This window comes from Symphalangus syndactylus, chromosome 8 (assembly GCF_028878055.3).
Source record: "Symphalangus syndactylus isolate Jambi chromosome 8, NHGRI_mSymSyn1-v2.1_pri, whole genome shotgun sequence".
Lineage (NCBI taxonomy): Eukaryota > Metazoa > Chordata > Mammalia > Primates > Hylobatidae > Symphalangus > Symphalangus syndactylus.
In genome coordinates this window covers 105440896-105463630 of record NC_072430.2, presented here as the reverse complement: position 1 = coordinate 105463630, position 22735 = coordinate 105440896, and the positions used below count along the sequence as shown (strand labels likewise).

The 22735-nt window shown below is 44.4% G+C and overlaps 1 protein-coding gene and 1 pseudogene across 11 annotated transcripts in view; one reads left to right on the top strand and one right to left on the bottom strand.

Moving 5' to 3' along the window:
- Positions 1-22735, bottom strand: part of CFLAR (CASP8 and FADD like apoptosis regulator) — a 56679-nt gene that overhangs the window by 5626 nt on the left and 28318 nt on the right. For 5 of the 11 annotated variants that reach the window (XM_055290171.2, XM_063644969.1, XM_055290170.2 and 2 more), the window contains exons 6-10: positions 19938-19992; positions 16042-16091; positions 15160-15241; positions 3163-3673; positions 24-1135 (exon numbers count right to left, since the gene is read on the bottom strand). In XM_055290171.2, the coding sequence (XP_055146146.1) occupies positions 994-1135; positions 3163-3673; positions 15160-15241; positions 16042-16091; positions 19938-19992 (840 nt within the window). In that variant the 3' untranslated portion in view covers positions 24-993. Of the gene's footprint in view, positions 1-23; positions 1136-3162; positions 3674-15159; positions 15242-16041; positions 16092-19937; positions 19993-22735 lie in introns of those variants that run through there. The other 6 variants (XM_063644970.1, XM_063644973.1, XM_055290174.2 and 3 more) reach the window with 2 other exon arrangements.
- On the top strand, positions 1454-1676 carry LOC129488266 (large ribosomal subunit protein eL38-like; annotated as a pseudogene).

Below are 22735 nucleotides of genomic sequence, written 5' to 3'. Positions count from 1 at the left end.
GAAAGGCAAAATTTAATGCCATGCAAATATCAAAGAGAAGACTGTCGTTAGGGCAAAATGAGCCAACAGATGTGAAAGTTCTTTGAAACTGTTCCTTTCTGAAGGCACCACAAGCTGCTTAGCAAATGATCCAAACTAACTTTCAACACTCTGGCCTGATGGCCATCATCCCCTCCCTCAAGGGGCTGCTGAGTTTCACTCTGGGAACATACCAGCCAGATGATAACCCACATGGATCATCTTTGCAAATGGGGATGGGCTCAAAAGGCCAGTAATACCACTGGCCCATGGAGTATCTGTCTTGGAAGGCTGAGTGGCTCCTGCTCTAACCCCCGCTTCCTGCTGGGCCACCGCTAAGGAGGCCAGGTAAAGAAGGCCATGAGATTTATTCCTGGGGTATGCAGAGGTACAGCCCAGAATGCATTTGACAGGTGGCTCAGAAACATTTTAAATTGTAATTAGAGTGCAACTGAAAAAGGCCAGTTAATCTTATACTTGAGGTACATTGTGGCTTCATTCAGCTTAAACAGAAACCAGCTCACTGATGTTTCTCTTAGAAAAGTATTCTTGCCAATAAACATTAAAAAAATATTTATACAACAAAGCCTTCCAGGGCCAGGCGCAGTGGCTCATGCTTGTAATCCCAGCACTTTGGGAGGCTGAGGCGGGCGGATCACGAGGTCAGGAGATCGAGACCACGGTGAAACCCCGTCTCTACTAAAAATACAAAAAATTAGCTGGGCGTGGTGGCGGGCGCTTGTAGTCCCAGCTACTCGGAGAGGCTGAGGCAGGAGAATGGCATGAACCCGGGAGGCGGAGCTTGCAGTGAGCCGAGATTGCGCCACTGCACTCCAGCCTGGGCAACAGAGCGAGACTCCATCTCAAAAAAAAAAAAAAAAAAAAAAAAACAAAGCCTTCCAGATCTAAACAGTCAGATACCACTTTTCACCTATCAAATTGTCAAAACTTGAGGAAATATAAGAGCATGCAGTGTCAGGGAGAATTCAGGGACACAGCTACTTTCCTATAAAGCTGATATGACCATCCTATAGGACATCTATCTAGTAAGATGCATCCAAGGCTTGAAAAATGCATGTCCTTTGACTCAGTAATTCCACTTCCGGGAATTGTCCCCCTAGAAAACAATTAAGGATAAGAACAAATACCAAGTTGCAAGGATGTTTAATACTTACTTTGTAGGAAAGCAAACAGTATGCAACAACTGAAGATTGATCAAGTAAATTAAGCTATGGCCATATTATGGGCTGTTGTGCATACATTAAACTGATGCTGTAGAAATGTGACTACTGACATGCAAAAGTGTTTGTGATCTACTGCTAAACAAACTAAAAGCAGGTTATAAAGTGGTGGCAGGCTGTGAGTGTCTTTTGGGTGATACATGGGCTAGAGGGGTGCCTGTCCTTGCCCTCTCCCTGTGTACAGCCTCATCGCCATGCCTTGAAAAATTGAGGAAATCAAGGACTTTCTGCTCACAGCCAGGTGAAAGGATGCCAAATCTGTCAAGATCAAGAAAAATAAGGATAATGTGAACTTTCAAGTTCGATGCAGCAGATACCTTCAGAGAAAGAGAAGGCAGAGAAACTGAAGCAGTCCTTGTCCCCTGCTTTGGCAGTAAAGGAGCTGAAATGAGCCAGACATGGGGATTTGAACTGCATTAAAATTTTTTTAATTAAAAAAAAAGAAACAATAGACGATGATTCCATCTGGGCTTACAAACATACTTCCGGGCTGGGTGCAGTGGCTCACTTTGGGAGGCCGAGGCAGGAGGATGACTTGAGGTCAGGAGTTCGGGACCAGCCTGGCCAACATGGTGAAACCCCATCTCTTCTAAAAATACAAAAATTAGCAGAGCGTGGTGATGTGCGCCTGTAGTCCCAGCTATTCAGGAGACTGAGGCAGGAGAATTGCCTGAACCTGGAAGGTGGACATTGCAGTAAGCCGAGGTGTGCCACTGCACTCCAGCCTGGGCAACAGAGCGAGACGTCATCTCAAAAAACAAACAAACAAAAGAGATATACTTCTACATTACTGTGTGGGTATCAAATAAAAAAACACCTGGAAGGTGGCTGAGCATGGTGGCTCATGCCTGTAATCCCAGCACTTTGGCAGGCCAAGGTGCGTGGATCACTTGAGGCCAGGAGTTCCGGACCAGCCTGGCCAACATGGTGGAAACCCTGTCTCCACTAAAAATACAAAAATTAGCCAGGTGTGATGGTGGGTGCCTGTAATCCCAGCTACTCAGGAAGCTGAGGCAGGAGAATCACTGGAATCCAGGAGGCGGAGGTTGCAGTGAGCCAAGATCATGCCACTGTACTCCAGTCTGGGCAACAAGAGTGAAACTCTGTCTCAAAAAAAAGAAAAATTAAAAATAAAAATTTGTGGCCAGGCGCAGTGGCTCATGCTTGTAATCCTAGCATTTTGGGAGGCCGAGGCAGGCAGATCACCTGAGGTCAGGAGTTCAAGACTGGCCTGGTCAACATGGTGAAACCCAGTCTCTACTAAAAATACAAAAATTAGCCAGGGCGTTGTGGCACATGCCTGTAATCCCAGCTACTTGGGAGGGTGAGGCAGGAGAACTGCTTGAACCCAGGAGGCGGACGTTGCAGTGAGCCAAGATTGCGCCAATGCACTCCAGCCTGGGCAACAGAGCAAGACTCCATCTCAAAAAATAAATAAATAAATTTGTTATTTGTATTTATTTATTTATTTATTGGAGACAAGGTCTCCCTCTGTTGCGCAGGCTGCAGTGCAGTAGTGCAATCACGACTCACTGCAGCCTCAAACTCCTGGGATCAAGCAATCCTCCTACCTTAGCCTCCCAAGCAGTTGGGACTATAAGCGCACACTACCACACCCAACTAATTTTAAAATTTTTTATAGAGCAAGTTCTCACTTTGTTGCCCAGGCTAAAAATTTCTCAATTTTGAAGAAAAGTATTCAAACTACAAACTAACTAACTACAAAGTATTTTTAAATCATGCTGGGTCTATACTGTAGTCCTAGGGCAACCCCAATGCAGGAGGGAAAATCTCTTTTCCTCCCGGAAGAGAAGGGCAGCAAATGTGGCACAGTGGTAATTCCCACCCTGGTGGCATGAAAATAAGCAGATGGTCCGGAACTGACCACCTCCTGGGGGCTCACCTTTCTTGTCTCAGTTTCTGGGAGAGGCACTGCAGGTACAGGGACGGTGAGCTGTGGGACCGCTCCAGCAGGGACACGTCCGCAGTGCACAGGCTCCAGAAGAAGTCAGCTTCTCGGTGAACTGTGCACAGCCCTCGCTTCCGAGCCTTGAATTCCACATTCTTCATCGCTGGCCCATCCACCTCCAAGAGGCTGCTGTCCTCCAGCTGGCCCTCTGACACCACATAGTTCTGAATAAAAAACATCTTCGGCTTCCCTGCTAGATAAGGGCATGAATCTCCCATGAACATCCTCCTGATGTGATGCAGGGCGAGCCCTGAGTGAGTCTGATCCACACCATACACACTCTGGGAGTCTCCTCGGCTCACCAGGACACACACAAAGCTGTCGTAGTCTCGGTGCTCAGGCATACAGGCAAATTGGCCAAGAATGTGGGATATACCATGCACACTGAGATGCAAGAATTTCTGGACTTCATAGCCCAGGGAAGTGAAGGTGTCTCGAAGAAGCTCTGGGAAAAACAAAAAACAAACATGGAAAACAACACTGGAGTGAAGAGAGCTCAAGAAGACTGGGTAGGAATCCTAGCCATGGTCTAATCTCCATTATGAAAAGCTTCTGTTTTTGTGTCATATTTTGATGTGCCTGAGTCCTGGGCAGTTGGAACAAGAACCACATGAATCATGAGAGACATGACTTTAGGTCCCTAAATATGGTCTATACCCTGCTATACCACTGTTCCTGCCTGATGCCAGCCACGGGAACAGACTGAGCCCACTCTAGTCCAATCAAACCAAGGGGGGACAAAACCTTTTTTTCTTCAACAGTATTCTTATTGAAGTCCAGACCTCACAATCTTTCTCTCTTCTGAGTGGCTCACTCTGGGAGAAGCCCACAACCACATCATGAAAGTACTCAAGCAGTCCCTCAGAGAGGCCCACATGAAGAACAGGCTTCCTGCCAACAGCTAGCACCAACTTCCCAGTCATGTGAGTGACCACCATAGAAGTGGATCCTCCAATCCCAATCAAGCATTCAGATGACCCAGCTGATAACTGACCACAACTTCACTAGAGTCTGGGCCAGAGCAGCCCAGCTAAGCTGCTCCTAAATTCCTCACCCACAGGTGAGGATATAATTAAATTAGTAACTGTGAAGATATAATTAAATTACTACTGTTGATTTTAGCCACTAAATTTTGGAGTGATTTGTATACATTTTTAGGTAAATAATTCACTAGGTAAGTCCTTTGACCTTTCCTATCAGTAAAAGGAGAAGGCTTCTTACTTTTCTCCTTTGCTTGGCCCACAACTAAGGATTAAACAATGAATTATTGGCTGGGCACAGTGGCTCACACCTATAATCCCAGCACTTTGGGAGGCCGAGGTGGGCAGATTACCTGAGGTCAGGAGTTCAAGACCAGCCTAGCCAACATGGTGAAACCCTGTCTCTACTAAAAATACAAAAATTAGTCAGGTGTAGTGGCACGCACCTGTAGTCCCAGCTACTCAGGAGGCTGAGGCAGGAGAATCACTTGAACTCAGGAGGTAGAGGTTGCAGTGAGCCAACATTGTGACACTGCACTCCAGCCTGGGCAACAGAGTGAGACTCTGTCTCAAAAAAAAAAAAATGAATTATTATATCATGTAAGAATGAAGAGATACAAAGGAGGTGCTGATATTCCTAAGTCTATAATCAATAAGCATCATTAACAAGGAAATAGAAGACATGATTCACAGGTTGCAAATAACCCATTAAATAGTGAGGGCAGCTGGGCCCAGTGGCTCATACCTGTAATCCTAGCACTTTGGGAGGCCGAGACAGGTGGATCACCTGAGGTCAGGAGTTTGAGACCAGTCTGTCCGATATGGTGAAACCCCGTCTCTACTAAAAATACAAAAATTAGCCAGGCGTGGTGATGCTCACCCGTAATCCCAGCTACTAGGGAGACTGATAACAGGAGAATTGCTTGAACCTGGGAGGCACAGGTTGCAGTGAGCCAAGATTGTGCTACTGCACTCCACCCTGGGCAACAGAGCAGGACTCCGTCTCAAATTCAAATAATAATAATATAATAATAACGAGGGCAAATGCCTTCACAGGATCTCTGGGTAGCTGTTATCAGGACTGTAATTTTGCACAGCCTTTTTGAAGAGCAATTTGGAAGTATCACTAAATTTTAAATGTGTATACCCTTTATAAAAAAAAAGAAAACTCTCTGTGTGTAGAAGAGGCCTGGACACACTGTCCCCAGCCATCTCCTCTGAGGGTGCAGGCAAGTTTCGATACCCAGTGCTGAATCCAGGCTGAACAAGGAGAGAACCTGGACTAGGACTCCAGTTCCATCACTGCTATTCTATTCCAAAGGACTCACATGTCTCTAATCATGGAGTATTTGCTCCTCCAGGGGGCAGAAGCAAACAGGGAAACACCAGACTCAAAGCTCTTTTGTTTACTTATCTCAAGATTGGTTCACTTCCCTCAAAACCTCTCTTCACTGATAAATGTCCTTCTTTATCAAAGTCCTTGAAAGAAAGCTTCACCACGTTCTCCCTGCCCATGCTGACATATAAGGCTTGGACAGAACAAATGCTGTATTGTGCCTTCCAGCTCTTTCCTTTATCTGTGCTCCCTGGAGGTTCTGGCTGGGGAAGCCCCTGTCACATGACCGTGAGCAGACAGCTGCGTGGTGCAGGGCAAAAGAAGAACCAGCCTTGGAATCACAAGATGTGGGTTAAGTCCTAGTTCCTCCATCTCCTCCTACTAGGGTCTGAATCTTGCATGGTCTTGGAAGAGACTGAACTATAACAGCAGAGAAGCTAGGAAGGAAATGGGAATCTGAGGTCTGAGGCAGAAAATCCTTACCTAAAAGAACAGAAGAAAAATGGCTAAAGCTGGAGGTGAAGTCAAAAACCACGCAGGTCCCAAATGCCAATAAGAACAGCAGGTCTGAGCCTCAGACAAGACAGAGCATTGCTTAAATATCCTGTGGCAAGGCAGTCACTCCACAGGCCCAGCCTGAAGACATCACCGCTGACATTTCCCATTAACGTCACAATTTTCCTCTATGAGGTAGTGAGGTGGAGTGGGAAGGGTTGTTAGCTGGTACTTGCAACTTTATTGGGCCAGCAAGAACATGCATATAGCCCAGTCTAATGTACAGGATCAAAAAGGTAATGACAGTGTAACTTTGAGTCAGTCTGAGTCAGCCTCAGTTTATTCATCTATAAAACAGGATTAAGGCCGGGCGCGGTGGCTCAAGCCTGTAATCCCAGCACTTTGGGAGGCCGAGGGGGGCGGATCACGAGGTCAGGAGATCAAGACCATCCTGGCTAACACAGTGAAACCCCGTCTCTACTAAAAATACAAAAAATTAGCCGGACGTGTTGGCGGGCGCCTGTAGTCCCAGCTACTCGGGAGGCTGAGGCAGGAGAATGGCATGAACCCGGGAGGCGGAGCTTGCAGTGAGCCGAGATCGCGCCATTGCACTCCCGCCTGGGAGACAGAGCAAGACTCCGTCTCAAAAAAAAAAAAAAAAAACCAGGATTAAAACTAATGCTTGGCCAGGTGCAGTGGCTCACACCTATAATCCCAGCACTTTGGGACGCTGAGATGGGAGGATGGCTTGAGCTCAGGAGTTTGAGACCACCCTGGGCATCACAGGGAAACCCCGTCTCTACAAAAAATAAAAAAATTAGCCAGGCATGGTAGTGCATGCCTGTAGTCATCACAGCTACTCAGGAGGCTGAGGCAGGAGGATCTCTTGAGCAGGAGGTTCTTCAAAAGGTGACTGTGAGGGCAGGGTACTGTGGCTCATACCTGTAATCTCAGCACTTTGGGAGGCCAAGGCGGGTGGATCGCTTGAGCTGCAGAGTTTGAGACCAGCCTGGGCAACATGGTGAAACCCCATCTCTACCAAAAATACAAAAATTGGCCGGGCGTGGTGGCATGCATCTGTGGTCCCAGCTGCTTGGGAGGCTAAAGAAGGAGGATCACCTGAGCCCAGGAAGTGGAGGAGCCAAGATCACTCCACCGCACTCCAGCCTGGGTGAAAGAGTGAGACTCTGTCTCAAAAAAAAAGTGACTGTGAGGATCCAATGAGATTTCTGTAAAGATGCTTTGCAAACTGTGTTTATTCAAATATAAGATATTGACTTTAAAGGAAATAAAGGCAGCCATTTCAAAGTACAAATCACTAATCTTACGGTGTTGCGCATCTCTCACGGAATCTCTCTCTTAGGACCTGGAGGGAGGTCTCTCTATATTCTAAACTAAAATGGGCTCAGAGCAGACAGAGTCCATATCCTACGTAGGTTGGACAGTAACTGTTTTGTCCTTGCACATAAATAGAGGAAGAAAAACTTGGGGGCTGGGTTTGGAAAATAAAATTTCAACAAACTACAGAAGTCCCACTTCTCCTTCTAGAACCCACCCTGGAAATCCCACACTCAACCCAGTTTGATCTCCGTAAATTTATTTATTTATTTATTTATTTTTTGAGACGGAGTCTCGCTCTGTCGCCCAGGCTGGAGTGCAGTGGCGCAATCTCGGCTCACTGCAAGCTCCGCCTCCCGGGTTCACGCCATTCTCCTGCCTCAGCCTCTCCGAGTAGCTGGGACTACAGGCGCCCGCCACCACGCCCGGCTAATTTTTTGTATTTTTAGTAGAGACGGGGTTTCACCGTGGTCTCAATCTCCTGACCTCGTGATCCGCCTGCCTCGGCCTCCCAAAGTGCTGGGATTACAAGCGTGAGCCACCGCGCCCGGCCTTGATCTCCGTAAATTTCAACTGTTCTTTAGAACTTCTTGAAATGATGTGGGGGGGGCGGGGAGGGGAAGGGCGAGGGTTCTTCTGGCCTTGCAGTTAGTACACGGCTGTTCATTCAAGACCAGGGTCAGCACTACTCACAGGTTTGAGGACTTCACAGATAAACCAAAAAAAAAAAAATACAATAAAATGTCATGACTTCATTAATTTAGAATGTTTTGATCTAAATGAGGATACATTTATCTTGACAATTTCTATGAAAATGGCTTCATTAAATAAATGTATAAAATAAAAAAGAATGAGGGAATGCTTCACCAGTTAATTTACAACCACATATTGAGTAACTTTAATAAGCCCAGTGTTAATTGCTATAGAGCACATGGGTAAAACACAAGATAGGCAAAACATTCTTAGTGAAAAAGGGAGTCCTGAGGTTAAACGTGTTTGGGAAATGCAAGGTGGACAAGGCTAAAATAGGTTTCTTCGCAGGAAGAATTCTCAGAGCCTTTAATAGGTCAATATGCATTGCAAATCTCTGAGGGGGAAGAGATTAGGCGGCACTTCTCAAATTTACTTGACTCTTGTTTTACAAAGTTTCCCTTATTGCCTACAGAAACACTTGGACAAGAGAATACATTCAAATATATGATGTACTTCAATCAAAGAGCTTATAATCTTGTTGGGGAAGCAAAGCTTATAAATGCGCATAAAACAAAAATTACATGGTGGGTCATGACCATAATCCCAGTGCTTTGGGAGGCCAAGGCTGGAAGATCGCTTGAAGCCAGGAGTTCAAGACCGCCCTGGGCGATACAGCAAAAGACCCTATCTCTACAAAAAACAAAAGTAAGTTAGCTAGACATGATAGCATGTGCCTGTAGTCCCAGCCACTCAGGAGGCTGAAGTTGGAGGATTGCTTGAGCCCAGAAGTTTGAGACCAGTCTGGGCAACATAGTGAGACCCTGTCTCTACAGAATATTTTAAAAATTAGATGGATGTGGTGGCGCCTGTGTGTAGTTCCAGCTACTTGGGAGGGTGAGGTGAGAGAATCACTTGAGCCCGGGTGGTAGGCTGCAGTGAGCCATGATTGTACCACTGTGCTCCCTTCTGGGTGATAGAGCAAGATCCTGTCTCAGAAAAGAAAAGGAAAGTACAGAAAAATGTTCAAGCTTTTCAGAAAGAGCAGGATAGAAAAAAAAATACTTCCTCTTGGCCAGGTGTAATGGCTCATCCCTGTAATCCCAGCACTTTGGGAGGCCAAGGCGGGCAGATCACCTGAGGTCAGGAGTTCAAGACCAGCCTGGCCAACATGGTGAAACCCCATCTCTACAAAAATACAAAAATTAGCCGGCCATGATGGCTGGTGCCTGTAATCCCAGCTACTCAGGAGGCTGAGGTGGAGAATCGCTTGAACCCGGGAGACAGGTTGCAGTGAGCCAAGATAACGCCATTGCACTCCAGTAGCCTGGGCGACAGAGTGAGACTCTGTCTCAAAAAAAAAAAAACAAAAAAACTTCCTCTTAAAATCTGCAAACATCGTCTTTTATTTTTATTCAAGGGCCTTAAAAACAACCAGAGCTTTAGGCAAAGCCGTAAAGCCCATCTGTCAGAGATGTGAGACATTTGCTTCTATATTCCTTTTTTTTTTTTTTTTTTTTTTTGAGACAGAGTCTCGCTCTGTCTCCCAGGCTGGAGTGCAGTGGCGCGATCTCGGCTCACTGCAAGCTCCGCCTCCCGGGTTCACGCCATTCTCCTGCCTCAGCCTCCGAGTAGCTGGGACTATAGGCGCCCGCCACCATGCCCGGCTAATTTTTTGTATTTTTTAGTAGAGACGGGGTTTCACCGTGGTCTCGATCTCCTGACCTCGTGATCCGCCCGCCTCGGCCTCCCAAAGTGCTGGGATTACAAGCGTGAGCCACCGCGCCCGGCCACTTCTATATTCCTAACAAGATAAAAAAGGCCAGTGTTTAAAGATGACCCACCATAGGTCCAGCTTTGCTGTCACTGACACAGATGACACAACACCAAAGACTTATTTTTCAATTCTACCAAACTGAGATAATTAGTCCCCAAATCTCTAAGCATTTACTTCTGCCTCAAGAAGAGGTTACTGAACTCCATAAGGATTCTTCTCAAGAATGAACTACCAAAGAATAACCTTATTTCATGCACAACACAGCTCTGAGATCAGACTCCACCTCATTGCCTTAATATTTGCTTCACACAGGGCCAAGCATGGTGCTTTGCACATAGTAAGCCCTTTGTCCAGTAAAACAAACATTTACTGGACAAAGAAATAAAGCTATAAATACTTCGGGGACTTGCATGCTCCTTGGATAAAAGTCTGGTTTTTTGAGGAGAGAAGGGAAGATAGGTATAAAAGAGTCTGCTAAACTCTAGATATAAAAAGGAATGGCTTTTATAAACACACTGACACTGGGAGAGCTTATTCCTTCATTCATTCACCCAACAATTATTTATTGAACACCTATGTACCAGGTATTGTTCCAGGTACTGGAGACCCATAGTAAGAGATGAATAAACTCCCTCACCTTCACAGAAATTATACTGAAGCTAAGTAGTTAAAAGCATAGGCTTTGGAGTCCAGCTTTTGAATCCCAGCTCAATCAGTACTAGAGAAGGTAGGAGTGTAGTTCACTGCTCAGCTTCCTCACCTTGAAAATGGAGAGAATAGGCCAGGCACGATGGCTCACGCCTGTAATCCTAGCACTTTGGGAGGCTGGGGTGGGCGGATCACGAGGTCAGAAGATCGAGACCAGCCTGGCCAACATGGTGAAACCTTGTCTCTACTAAAAATACAAAATTAGCCGGGCATGGTGGCACATGCCTGTAATCCCAGCTATTCAGGAGGCTGAGGCAGGAGAATCACTTGAACCTAGGAGGTGGAGGTTGCGGTAAGCTGAGATCGCGCCATTGCACTCCAGCCTGGGCAACAAAAGTGAAACTCCATCTTAAAAATAAATTAAAAAAATAAAAAGAAGAAAGAAAAATTAGCTGGGCATGGTGGCGCATGCCTGTAATCCCAGCTACTCAGGAGGCTAAAGCAGAAGAATCGCTTGAACTTGGGAGGGAGAGGTTGCAGTGAGCCAAGATTGCACCACTGCACTCCAGCCTGGCGACAGAGCAAGACTCCGTCAAAAAAAGAAAAGAAAATAGAACATTCCTAGCAAATTAGTTCTAAGTAGAACCAAAAAAATTTAATGGAGATAATAGTACCTATATTATGGTATTATTTATGAGGATTAAGCAAGAATCCGTGTAAAGCAATTAGCAAAGTACCTGGCATATAGTAGATGTTTAATAAATTATATACTCTGAGCACAGCTATGCCCAGGTTAGTCCTATCATGTTCTTGTTTCTTTCTTTCAAAGCCCTTATTTTGGCTGGCAATTACCTTACCCGCTTGTTCATTATCTGACTCCTGCACTCTTCCCAAGTGTTCAACGTTAACCAGATGGCAAAGTTAACTAGACAGAGGAAATCCACATAATTACTCTAGATGAAGCCCCCTAACTGCAGATTAGATGGAAAAGAGATGAAGGGTGCTGCACTAATAACAACCATTTTCAACCAAGGCAGGATTCTGGGCCTAGAATCTTCAGTGACAAATTACCAGGAGAGGAGGAGGAAAATGAAGAGCTGGAGGCCTAGAGAGATTGTGTGAGGAGAGGAGACTGTGCCTTTCCACTTCATAATAATTAATGTTCTCCTGCTGCTCTGAGTCTGTGCATGTCAGTGGATTTGTGACCTCTCAGCTGATGAAAACCATAGCATGAGAGTAAAAGTGTGCTGCCTTGTTTCTCACTTGCTAATTAGCCACCTGAGCCCAGGGGGGTTTATAAGTGGCCTCAAGCCCAACTATTGATTTTGTTCCCAGAGGCAGGGAAGGCTTGAGTCAAATCACCCTGATTCTCAGGGGAAAGGCAGCACTGAGCATCCAGGGTACCCTCTAATGGCCCAGGCCTACTCTTGTCCAGCAATGTACCACCAAGATGTTGAACTTTAAAGGACTATGTCTGACCAGGAGGGACCTGCTGTCTAGAGCTGCCATTCTGATTCTTGGAGCTCATATACAGATACATGGGCAGCCATGGGGCAGGAAACAGATGTACCAATGCAGTCAAGACCAATACCTGCTCATACCTGCGGCCAAAAGCATGATGCCTCAGCCTCTGCCTCCAATTCTACCATCTTCTTCCATCTTTCTCTTTTATCAGGTCTCTGCCCTCCTGTACTTTGTACTTAGATTCTCCTCTGCCAAGCCCATTCAGACTGTGACTGGTAGGAGTGTTGTGCTCAGCTTTCCACTTGAGTGTTTATCCGAGAAGCTGAATAACCCTCTCAGGTTATGGCCTTCATTCCAGTGCACCTCAGCCTATGGGGATCCATTCCACTCACCCTTGGGCCTAGAGCAGGCCTCAGTGCCCTGGTCTCTCACTTGTCTGAGATCAGACTCTATGTACCAAGTGCAAAGCCATGGTGAGCTCTTGCTTAGGTGGTTTATGGCTAGAATTAAACAAGCAAATGAGGAAATAATGCTAGTTGGCATCTAGTACATGCTCACACTGTGCCAGGCATTATTCTAAGCCCTTTCCAAGTATGAACTCACTCATTCTGCCCAACCTCCCTATGAGGTAGGTCCTGTTATTAACCCACTTTACAGAAGAGAAACTGGGACTTAAGGAGGCCAAGAACTCAGCACTACAGGAAAAACAAAAATAAAATTTAAATTAAAAAAAATTAGAAGCCGGGCACGGTGGCTTATGCCTATAATCCCAGCACTTTGGGAGGCCGAGGTGGGTGGATCACTTGAGGTCAGGAGTTTGAGACCAGCCTGGCCAACATGGTGAAACCCTATCTCTACTAAAAATACAAAAAATTAGCCAGGCACGGTGGCGGGCGCCTGTAATCCTGGGAGGGATGTACTCGGGAGGCTGAGGCAGGAGAATTGTTGAACCCAGGAGGAAGGGGTTGCAGTGAGCCAAGATTGCACCATTGCCCTCCAGCATGGGCAACAAGAGTGAGACTCTCTCAAGAAAGAAAAAAAAAAATTAAAAAAAATAAAGAAGCCAGGGACATTGCCCAAGGTCATAAGCTAGAACATGGCATAGCCATGATTCAAACCCACTCTGTCATATTCCATTTCTCAACTCTGATCATGCTCCTATAATGCAGAAAAATTCGAATATACATTCAGCCCCTGCCCCCAAGAGGCCCACAACCCAGCAACAGAAGCAAGCACAGACATTGAGTTTTAGCCAAAAAACTTAGTTTTTCAATTCACAGCAGGTCATGGCTTTTTTTTTTATGATTCTCTCATACAACAGATATACGTACAACATCTGCTGATGAATGAAACAAAACTGACCAAAACCAGAAGTACAGGACAATTACATAATCTCTTAAAACAGGAAGTGACTCATTAAGAAAATATTTTCTCATTCTTATATGGGTACTAATGGCTAAAAAGGAGAAGACACTTATCTTTCTCACATCTAACCAAAAATAGGACATGACCAAGCAGGATCATATCTGAAATCCTGGAAAATTTAGTATTATATTTGCTAATTTGACCTTCTCTTAGCCTCTCTTCCCATAAAACTCCTCATGGTAACATTTTAAGCGAGCCTAAAAGATAGTTCTGACTCATTTTAAGAGAATGTTGAGAAGCTCTAAAACTGGAAATACAATGATCGATCCTCTTAAGGAAGAGCTAAATAATTAAACAGAACGTCATTCCACTTATCTAGGCTCTTCTCATTCTCTTCTGATGCAGCACCAGTGATTCAGTTTGAGTCAGACATCCAACAACAACTGAGCAAAAGAATCATCTCAGATCCAAGCAATGGTGACGCACAGATAGAAGAGACTGAGGCCAATGACCAAAGCAAAGGACAGCAGAACTGACTGACACATTGCTCAGAAAATATCCAAAGCTCTGTAAGTGAACACACATTTATTATGTCTTTAATGTTACCAGGAAAGCTTTTGTCATCTAACTAGGTGAAATGATGGGGCATGTGATAATCTTAAGCCAGAATGCCTTCCATTAATATTAATGCCTCTCTGGGTTCCAGGACTCCTCCCTGCTACAGCATCCAAAAGAAAAGGCAAGACTAAGGCTCACCAACTACTGTAAATGATGTCTTTGTGCCAGAGACACTGTTACGTGTTCCCCAAATCCATTTCATTTTCCTCCTGACACACAGCGAGACTAATTTCTCCATGTCCACTACAGTTAGATGGTGCCGCATGACTGAGTTCTGACCAATCTAATGGGGTGGAAATTATGCATATTATCACTTTTAGGCCTGGTCCCTAAAATCTCTTGTGAGATCCTTCACACATTCTCTCTTCCCTTATCTGCTAGCCAGATGCAAAGGACTCTGCAGAAAACTCCAAGACCTCAGAAGATAATGGAGCCACTGAATGGCCACATGAACAAAGCTCCCCCAGCCCGATCCACAGTAGCTTGTGACATGAATGAGAAACAAGTCTCTATTGTGTTGAAACACATACTCATTTTTTTTTCTTTTTTTGAGACAGGGTCTTGCTCTGTCACCCACGCTGGAGTACAGTGGCACCATCTTGGCTCACTGTAGCCTTGACCTCCTTGGGCTCAAGTGATCCTCCTGCTTCAGCCTCCTGTGTAGCTGGGACTACAGGTGTGCACCACCACACCAGCTAATTTTTTTTTTTTTTTTTTTTTTTTGAGACAGAATCTTGCTCTGTCACCCAGGCTGGAGTGCAGTGGCGCGATCTCGGCTCACTGCAAGCTCTGCCTCCCAGGTTCAAGCAATTCTTCTGCCTCAGCCTCCCAAGTAGCTGGGACTACAGGCACCCACCACCATGCCCAGCTAATTTTTGTATTTTTAGTAGAGACGACGTTTCACCATATTGGCCAGGCTGGTCTTGAACTCCTGACCTCATGATCCGCCCGCCTCCGCCTCCCAAAGTGCTGGGATTACAGGTGTGAGCCACCGTGCCCGGCCCACACCAGCTAATTTTTAACTGGGCTCAAGTGATCCTCCCATTTCAGCCTCACAAAGTGCTGGAATTCCAGGCATGAGCCACCGCACCCAGCCTGAAGCACAGATTCTTGAACTGGTTAGTCATGGCAGTTGGTGCTGATCACTCTAATGAATACAGCTTGCCTGTGCCATGATCTCAATCTGGGGGCACCAGTTAATCTGCAGCTTCCACACCTACCTGTCTCATTGCCAACGCAATCGATTATCAGGCATATTCCTAGGGGCTTGCTCTTCATCTTGTATCTCTCTTCAGGTATGCTCTGGAAAGGAAGGCAAGAATTGCTACAGACTCTGGATATTGCTCTGTTTCTATAAGGTCCCACCCATATACCATCTCTTCCTTTGGATTTCCTTTGGCAGGTGAGTCACTCAACAGACACAGCCTGAAGTTTCCCATTATGGCAAATGTTTCCCATTAATATCAAATTTTTCCTCTATTAGGGTAATATGCTTAAGATAAATTATTTTAATTTTTATTTAATTTTAATGAAAATCCCAGTCTCTTTATTGGCTTTGTGGAATAAAGATAATTTGAAAGAGAGAGAAAACATGACTCATTTGTCTCCACAGTAACCTGAAGTTATATAAGTGGCATGTTCCCAAGTACAAAGGGAGCCCTTCTATTGCTTCCGCTTACAAAGAGGTGTCAACCTAAGAAAAAGCCTGGACAAGTCAAAGTTCAGGGAAGTATCACTGCTGACTAATATGTTCAGCAGCCCTTCTATTGCTTCTGCTTACAAAGAGGTGTCAACCTAAGAAAAAGCCAGAACAAGTCAAAGTTCAGGGAAGTATCACTGCTGACTAATATGTTCAGCAGTCACAGAGTTGAGATGAGGAGTGCTACTTTGGAACTTCCCTGCATTCCAAAGTTCACTAATGCAATCCACTTCAACATCTTTCTCTTTGTTATTCAGGGTTCCCTTGTATGGAAGTTCTCAGGAGAACAACACTCTGAGTCCCATTGTCTCAAAGAATTCTTAATGGACAGATATTTTTAAAGAAGTTAGGGTTATCCACAGCTATGTACATATAATACCAAATCAGATCATTTATTCTGTACCTGAGGCAAAAAAGCTTCTGATTCTTGAATGGATTTCTTCACTGGTTCTTCTAGGGGATGAGAGAGAAACCATTTACAAAGCTGAAGGACAGCTAAGTCCACCCCCACAGTGGCTGAGTTTCTTTGTATCACAACTGTTCTCCCTTCCTATTTTCTTCAATTATCTCTTCCTTCCCCAGCTATACTTGGCCCCAAGGTTCCAACCTCACATTGAAGAAAGTGACATAAGAAAACATAAGTCCCAGTGCTATCAGGGGCTATCTGGAAAAGCTGCTTAAACAGCAAGTGAAAGAAGGTTCTCCCTTACCCTGTTCTAGGTGAGGAACAGGTGGCTGGTGAGTTTTTAACTTGATAGGAGAATCTAATAACCTCACCACCCAACAATACTGATAGCTTTCCTATATGTGCTGAAACTGTTGGCAATACCTAAAGGGAACAGCCTTAGAGAGTGCAGAGCAGGGAAAGTTTACATGTGTTTGCTAGTTATAAAACAGATGGCACTGTTTTCATAGTCCAGTGATACTGGGAGATCATAAAATAAAATGTCAATGGCAAGACAGTGACAATGGGGGCAGTGAGCCTGGCAAATGGAGATGAGCCTAAAGCTAATTTGCTAGAAAAAAATGACTTGATTAGGTCAGGGAGGTGGAAGAACAACCATTTTTCAGCCGAGATTGTGCCACTGCACTCCAACCTGGGCAACAGAGTGAGACTCTGTCTCCAAAAAAAAAGAAAAAAATTTAAAAGATACACAGGATATATTAAGTGAAAAATGGATTATTAAATAATATGTATAATATTGATTCTGTGTACTTAAAATATATATTTGTGTACATATACTTATACATGTATTAATATATGCTTAAATATAAAAGAATCTGGAGGCATAAAAATCAAACATTAATAGCAGCTATCTCTGATACTTGAAAGAGAAAATTTCATTTTATATTTTTTGTATTTTAGCAATTATATATTAACAGAACAAACAAACAAAGAAAACCCACAAAATAATCTATGTGATGTATCTATCTCAGTTTAAGGCATTTAGCAAGAACTTATTAAATTGAAGGTATCACCATCCTCATCAAATTCAATGATGGCTGAACAGTTCAAATCTATTTGGAAGTCCAAATTAATATAAATATTTGGTTTATTATTATTTATTTATTTACTTAGATGGAGTCTCACTCTGTCACCCAGACTGGAGTGCAATGGCACGATCTCAGCTCACTGCAACCTCCGCCTCCCAGATTGAAGTGATTCTCCTGTCTCAGCCTCCTAAGTAGCTGGAATTACAGGTGTGTGCCACCACAGCTGGCTAATTTTTACATTTTCAGTAGAGACGGGGTTTCACCATGTTGGTCAGGCTGGTCTTGAACTCCTGACCTCGTGATCCGCCCGTCTCGGCCTCCCAGAGTGCTGGGATTACAGGTGCTAGCCACCATGCCTGGCCAACTATTTTAAACTTCTATTGGCCGGGCGCGGTGGCTCACGCTTGTAATCCCAGCACTTCGGGAGGCCGAGGCGGGCGGATCACGAAGTCAGGAGATCGAGACCACGGTGAAACCCCGTCTCTACTAAAAAATACAAAAAATTAGCCGGGCGTGGTGGCGGGTGCCTGTAGTCCCAGCTACTCGCAGAGGCTGAGGCAGGAGAATGGCGTGAACCCGGGAGGCGGAGCTTGCAGTGAGCCGAGATCGCGCCACTGCACTCCAGCCTGGGCGACAGAGTGAGACTCCGTCTCAAAAAAAAAATAATAAATAAAATAAAATAAACTTCTATTAAATTAAGCCCAAGTTATTAGAAAGCTTTCTTGCGGGGGGCAGGGTCTTGCTCTGTCACCCAGGCTAAAATGCAGTGGCAAGATCTTGGCTCACTGGCACCCTCCACCTCCCAGGTTCAAGCAATTCTCCTGCCTCAGCCTCCCGAGTATCTGGGACTACAGGTGTGCACCACCACGACCGGATAATTTTTGTATTTTTAGTAGAGACAGGGTTTCACCATGTTGCCCAGGTTGGTCTCGAACTCCTGACCTCAGGTGCTGGGACTACAGCCATGAGCTACCATGCCCAGCCCAGAAACCTTTTTCTTTTATTGGCAAATAAACCAATTCCAAGCAATAACAAGTAAGCAGCTCTCCTAACAGGATCATAGGGATATTTGGATTCTCACTTACCTCATCTGTACAATTATGACCAAGGATAAAACTGCCATCGGGGAACAAATGGAAAGAGCACCAATTGTTTTTAATTCCTATGCAAATCTACTAGGTCTCCTATTTTCCCTTTAAACAGCCTTTGGAATACTAATTCTCATCACCTCACCAGTGTTTTAAGAAACATGCTATCATTTCAGGAATTAATTCGCTTCTCAGTAGTTTTTGCTGGAGAGCACAATATTAGGTAGAGAATGACAGACATGAGCTACACCATCTGACTAATCCGGGCAAAATAAGTTTCCAGGTGCACACAGCACAAAGACTGAGTCGTAAGATATCCGTAAGGGGACTGCCACACAAAGAGGGCTTCTATTAGGCCACTGCCCTACTCAAAACATTCATGATGTCCCACCACACACAGGACAGATTCCAAGCCTCTTGGATAAGACTGAAGCCCTCCATCACAGCCCATCAATCCGTTTCCTGGAGTTCGGAACCACAGCCATGTGCCTCATCAGTATAAAACTGAGTCTCAGCTCTCACTTCAAGGAGGACTCAAGACAAGCAAAAGTAGTAAACTTTTGCTGGGTGCAGTGGCTCATGCCTGTAATCCCAGCACTTTGGGAGGACAAAGGCGGGTGGATTACTTGAGGTCAGCAGTTTGAGACCAGCCTGACCAACATGATGAAATGTTGTCTGTACTAAAAATACAAAAATTAGGCTGGGCGCCGTGGCTCATCCCTGTAATCCCAGCACTTTGGGAGGCTGAGGTGGGTGGATCACCTGAGGTCAGAAGTTTGAGACCAGCCTGGGCAACAGAATGAAACCCCATCTCTACTAAAAATACAAAAATGAATTGGGTATGGTGGCGCAAGCCTGTAATCCCAGCTACTCAGGAGGCTGAGGCATAAGAATCACCTGAACCCAGGAGACGGAGGTTGCTGTGAGCCGAGATTGCACCACTGCACGCCGCCAGCCTGGGTGACAGAGTGAGACTCTGTCTCAAAAAAAAAAAAAAAAAATTAGTTGGGTGTGGTGATGCGTGCCTTTAATCCCAGCTACTCAGGAGGCTGAGGCGTGAGAATTACTTGAATTCAGGAGGTGGAGGCTGTAGTGAGCCGAGAGTGCACCACTGCACTCCAACTTGGGTGACAGAGTAAGACTCTGTCTCCAAAAAAAAAAAAAAAAAAAAAAAAAAGAAGTAATCTTTTAAAAAATGATCTATGGGATCAAGTGCTAATGTTTTAAGAGAGAAAACAGCTCATGTGGGTTGAAATGACCCATCTCTAAATTGCACGCTTTCTTTCTTAGGAAACGGGGGATATCATCTGTAGAGTATCCAGATTTATTAAATAGGCTGTAAGACAAGAACTTATTTACCGTTCCTCTTCCCGCTGCTAGATATTTGGTTTAACATGGTTCATTATCATGGTTGGATGAATGTTTAACATGGCCCGGTTAGAGCTCCATTCCATTTCAGTTATAAACGTCACATCTCTTAAAATACAGCCAAGATGATGAAACTGATGGAGTACGATGGTGTTCAAACTTAGATAAGCTGATTCAATAGACAACTAGAAATGCCAATGAGTCTGTCATAAGAGTTTAACCAGTTTTTATTTTGAGAGCTTACTTAGATTATGTAGACAAAGGAAATGACCAACTCTAAAAATGCAATATTTGTACTAGAATTATCAAGCATTTATAAATAATGAATATTTAAAAAAGGTGGTCTTACGTTGAGTGCCAAGCTGTTCCTTAAGTCTTTGTTCTTTACTTCTCCCATTATGGAGCTTCAAATACAAAGAATAAGGTCATACTTCCTGTTAGTTATTTCAGAGGTACACTATACATCACACCTCTTTAAATGTCTCAATAGGATTCTTAACTCAGGAAAAAAATAAAAATATCATCCCGACAGTTAAATTATCTAAAGAATAGCAAGAGCTGTTAACTTCATAAATCCCATACCATATTACCAAAGAACAGGGAAATTCTGCTTTTAAAAGACGAAAATAGACCGGGAGCAGTGGCTGACGCCTGTAATCCCAACACCTTGGGATGCCAAGGTGGGTGGGTCATCTGAGGCCAGGAGTTCCAGACCAGCCTGGCCAACATGGTAAAACCCCATCTCTACCAAAAATACAAAAATTTGCTGGGCATGGTGGCGTGCCCCTGTAATCCCAGCTTCTCAGGAGGCTGAGGCAAGAGAATCGCTTGAACCTGAGAGGCAGAGGTTGCAGTGAGCTGAGATGGTGCCATTGCACTCCAGCCTGGGCGACAAGAGTGAAAAGTGAAACTGTCACAAAAATTTTTAAAAATGAAAATAAAAATATGCTAAGCTAGCATATTAGAATGTTTCAAAACAGCCCAATAAAATCTGATGTTACAGTATAGTATAGTTGCTAGCATAGCTCCAGGTTAGGATAAGCTGTTAGAACATGAGATTGACATTCCACCTGTTTCTTCAACACAGGGGCAAAGTACAGCAAGGTTAAGAGTCGGATTTCTAGGCCAGACAGACCTGGCTAGGAATCCTAATTCTGCCACGTATTAGCTATGTAACCTTATGCAAGTTATTTAACTTCTGTATGTGTGTTTCTTCATATGCTAAATGAGGATAATAATAATAGATACCTTACAGATTTTGTACGAAGATTAAATGCACACAAAGCACTCAGCACAGTGCCAAGCACATGGAAGTACATAACAAATGTCCAGTTATTGCTTTTCTATCATTGCCTAGCTACACATAAGCAACATATGGTCCTGATTCTTGATAATCAAATATTCTTGATAAACCACTTCTGAGGGCTAGAGTAAGAGTAATCAGAGAATGAAAGATTAAACTGACCCTTTCTCTTCTCAGATGACAGGTCCTATGTAAGATACACATACCACATGCTGTCAACCCATTTGAGACACTCAGCTTTCAAATGATAGTTCTTCTCTGAAGCTAACCTAGCCGAAAGAGAGAAGTACACTATCCGTTAAGCTGTGTCAGTAGCTAAGTCTGTGTGTCTAAATTAAAAACATGTAAGTTGCCTTTTTCACTAATAATTAGTAACATTTAGCCAGAGGCTGATCATATCAGATAGAAATTGGCCCCGTGCATAGATGTGTATTCACTTTTACATACCATTAGAGAGAGGTAGCATATCAAATCAAAGATGGATTTTAAAAGCATTGTATTGTAGCCATATAATTTTTAAATTCTTTTTTTTTTTTTTTTTTTCTTTTTGAGACAGAGTCTCACTCTGTCGCCCAGGCTGGAGTGCAGTGGCGCCTGCAACCTCTGCCACCTGGGTTCCAGTGATTCTCCTGCCTCAGCCTCCAGAGTAGCTGGGATTATAGGCGCCTGCCACTGCGCCTGGTTAATTTTTGTAGTTTTAGTAGAGACACGGTTTCACCATCTTGGCCAGGCTGGTCTTGAACTCCTGACCTCGTGATCCACCTGCCTCAGCCTCCCAAAGTGCTGGGATTACAGGTGTAAGCCACCGTGCCCAGCCATAATTTTTTAATTCTATAATATCTTGTGGTACCCTGTGGCATTTAATCATACAGTAATTTTTAAAGCACTTCTGCAGCCTCATATGAATTAACTTCTAGGTATTCAGCTCCTAAACCTTTTAAGAAAGTCACTGCATCCATATGCCATAGTGCCTGCTCACTAAATGAATGAATGAATAATCAGGGTCACTTTTTTTTTTTTTTGAGACAGAGTTTCACTCTTGTTGCCCAGACTGGAGTGCAATGGCACAATCTTGGCTCACGACAACCTCCACCTCTCAGGTTCAAGTGATTCTCCTGCCTCAGCCTCGCAAGTAGTTGGATTACAGGCTTGCACCACCACACCCGGAAAATTTTGTATTTTTAGTAGAGACAGGGTTTCTCCATGTTGGTCTCAAACTCCCGACCTCAGGTGATCCGCCTGCCTCGGCCTCCCATCGTGCTGGGATTACAGGTGTGAGCCACTGCGCCTGGCCTTAGGGTCACATATTAAATATAGAAAATTTAAGGAGAAACTAATATGCAAAGCATATGGGCTCACAACAGGCTACATAGCAATGAATATGCTTCATTTACAAAATAGAAACACAGTAGTAAAAATACGGCAGGTTTTTAACTAAGAATGACAATATAATTTATATTAGACAGACAATAGCAGAGAAAGCTCAGAAAACCTGGATCTGAATCCTAAATCTGCTTTTTCTCATTATTTGGTATTACAGAGACTCAGAAGGACAAAACAAAGCACATTTCATTCTTTTAAAAAATGTATGCTAGGGCCGGGCACGGTGGCTCACGCTTGTAATCCCAGCACTTTGGGAGGCCGAGGCGGGCGGATCACGAGGTCAGGAGATGGAGACCATGGTGAAACCCCGTCTCTACTAAAAATACAAAAAATTAGCCGGGCGTGGTGGCGGGCACCTGTAGTTCCAGCTACTCGGAGAGGCTGAGGCAGGAGAATGGCATGAACCCGGGAGGCGGAGCTTGCAGTGAGCCGAGATTGCGCCACTGCACTCCAGCCTGGGC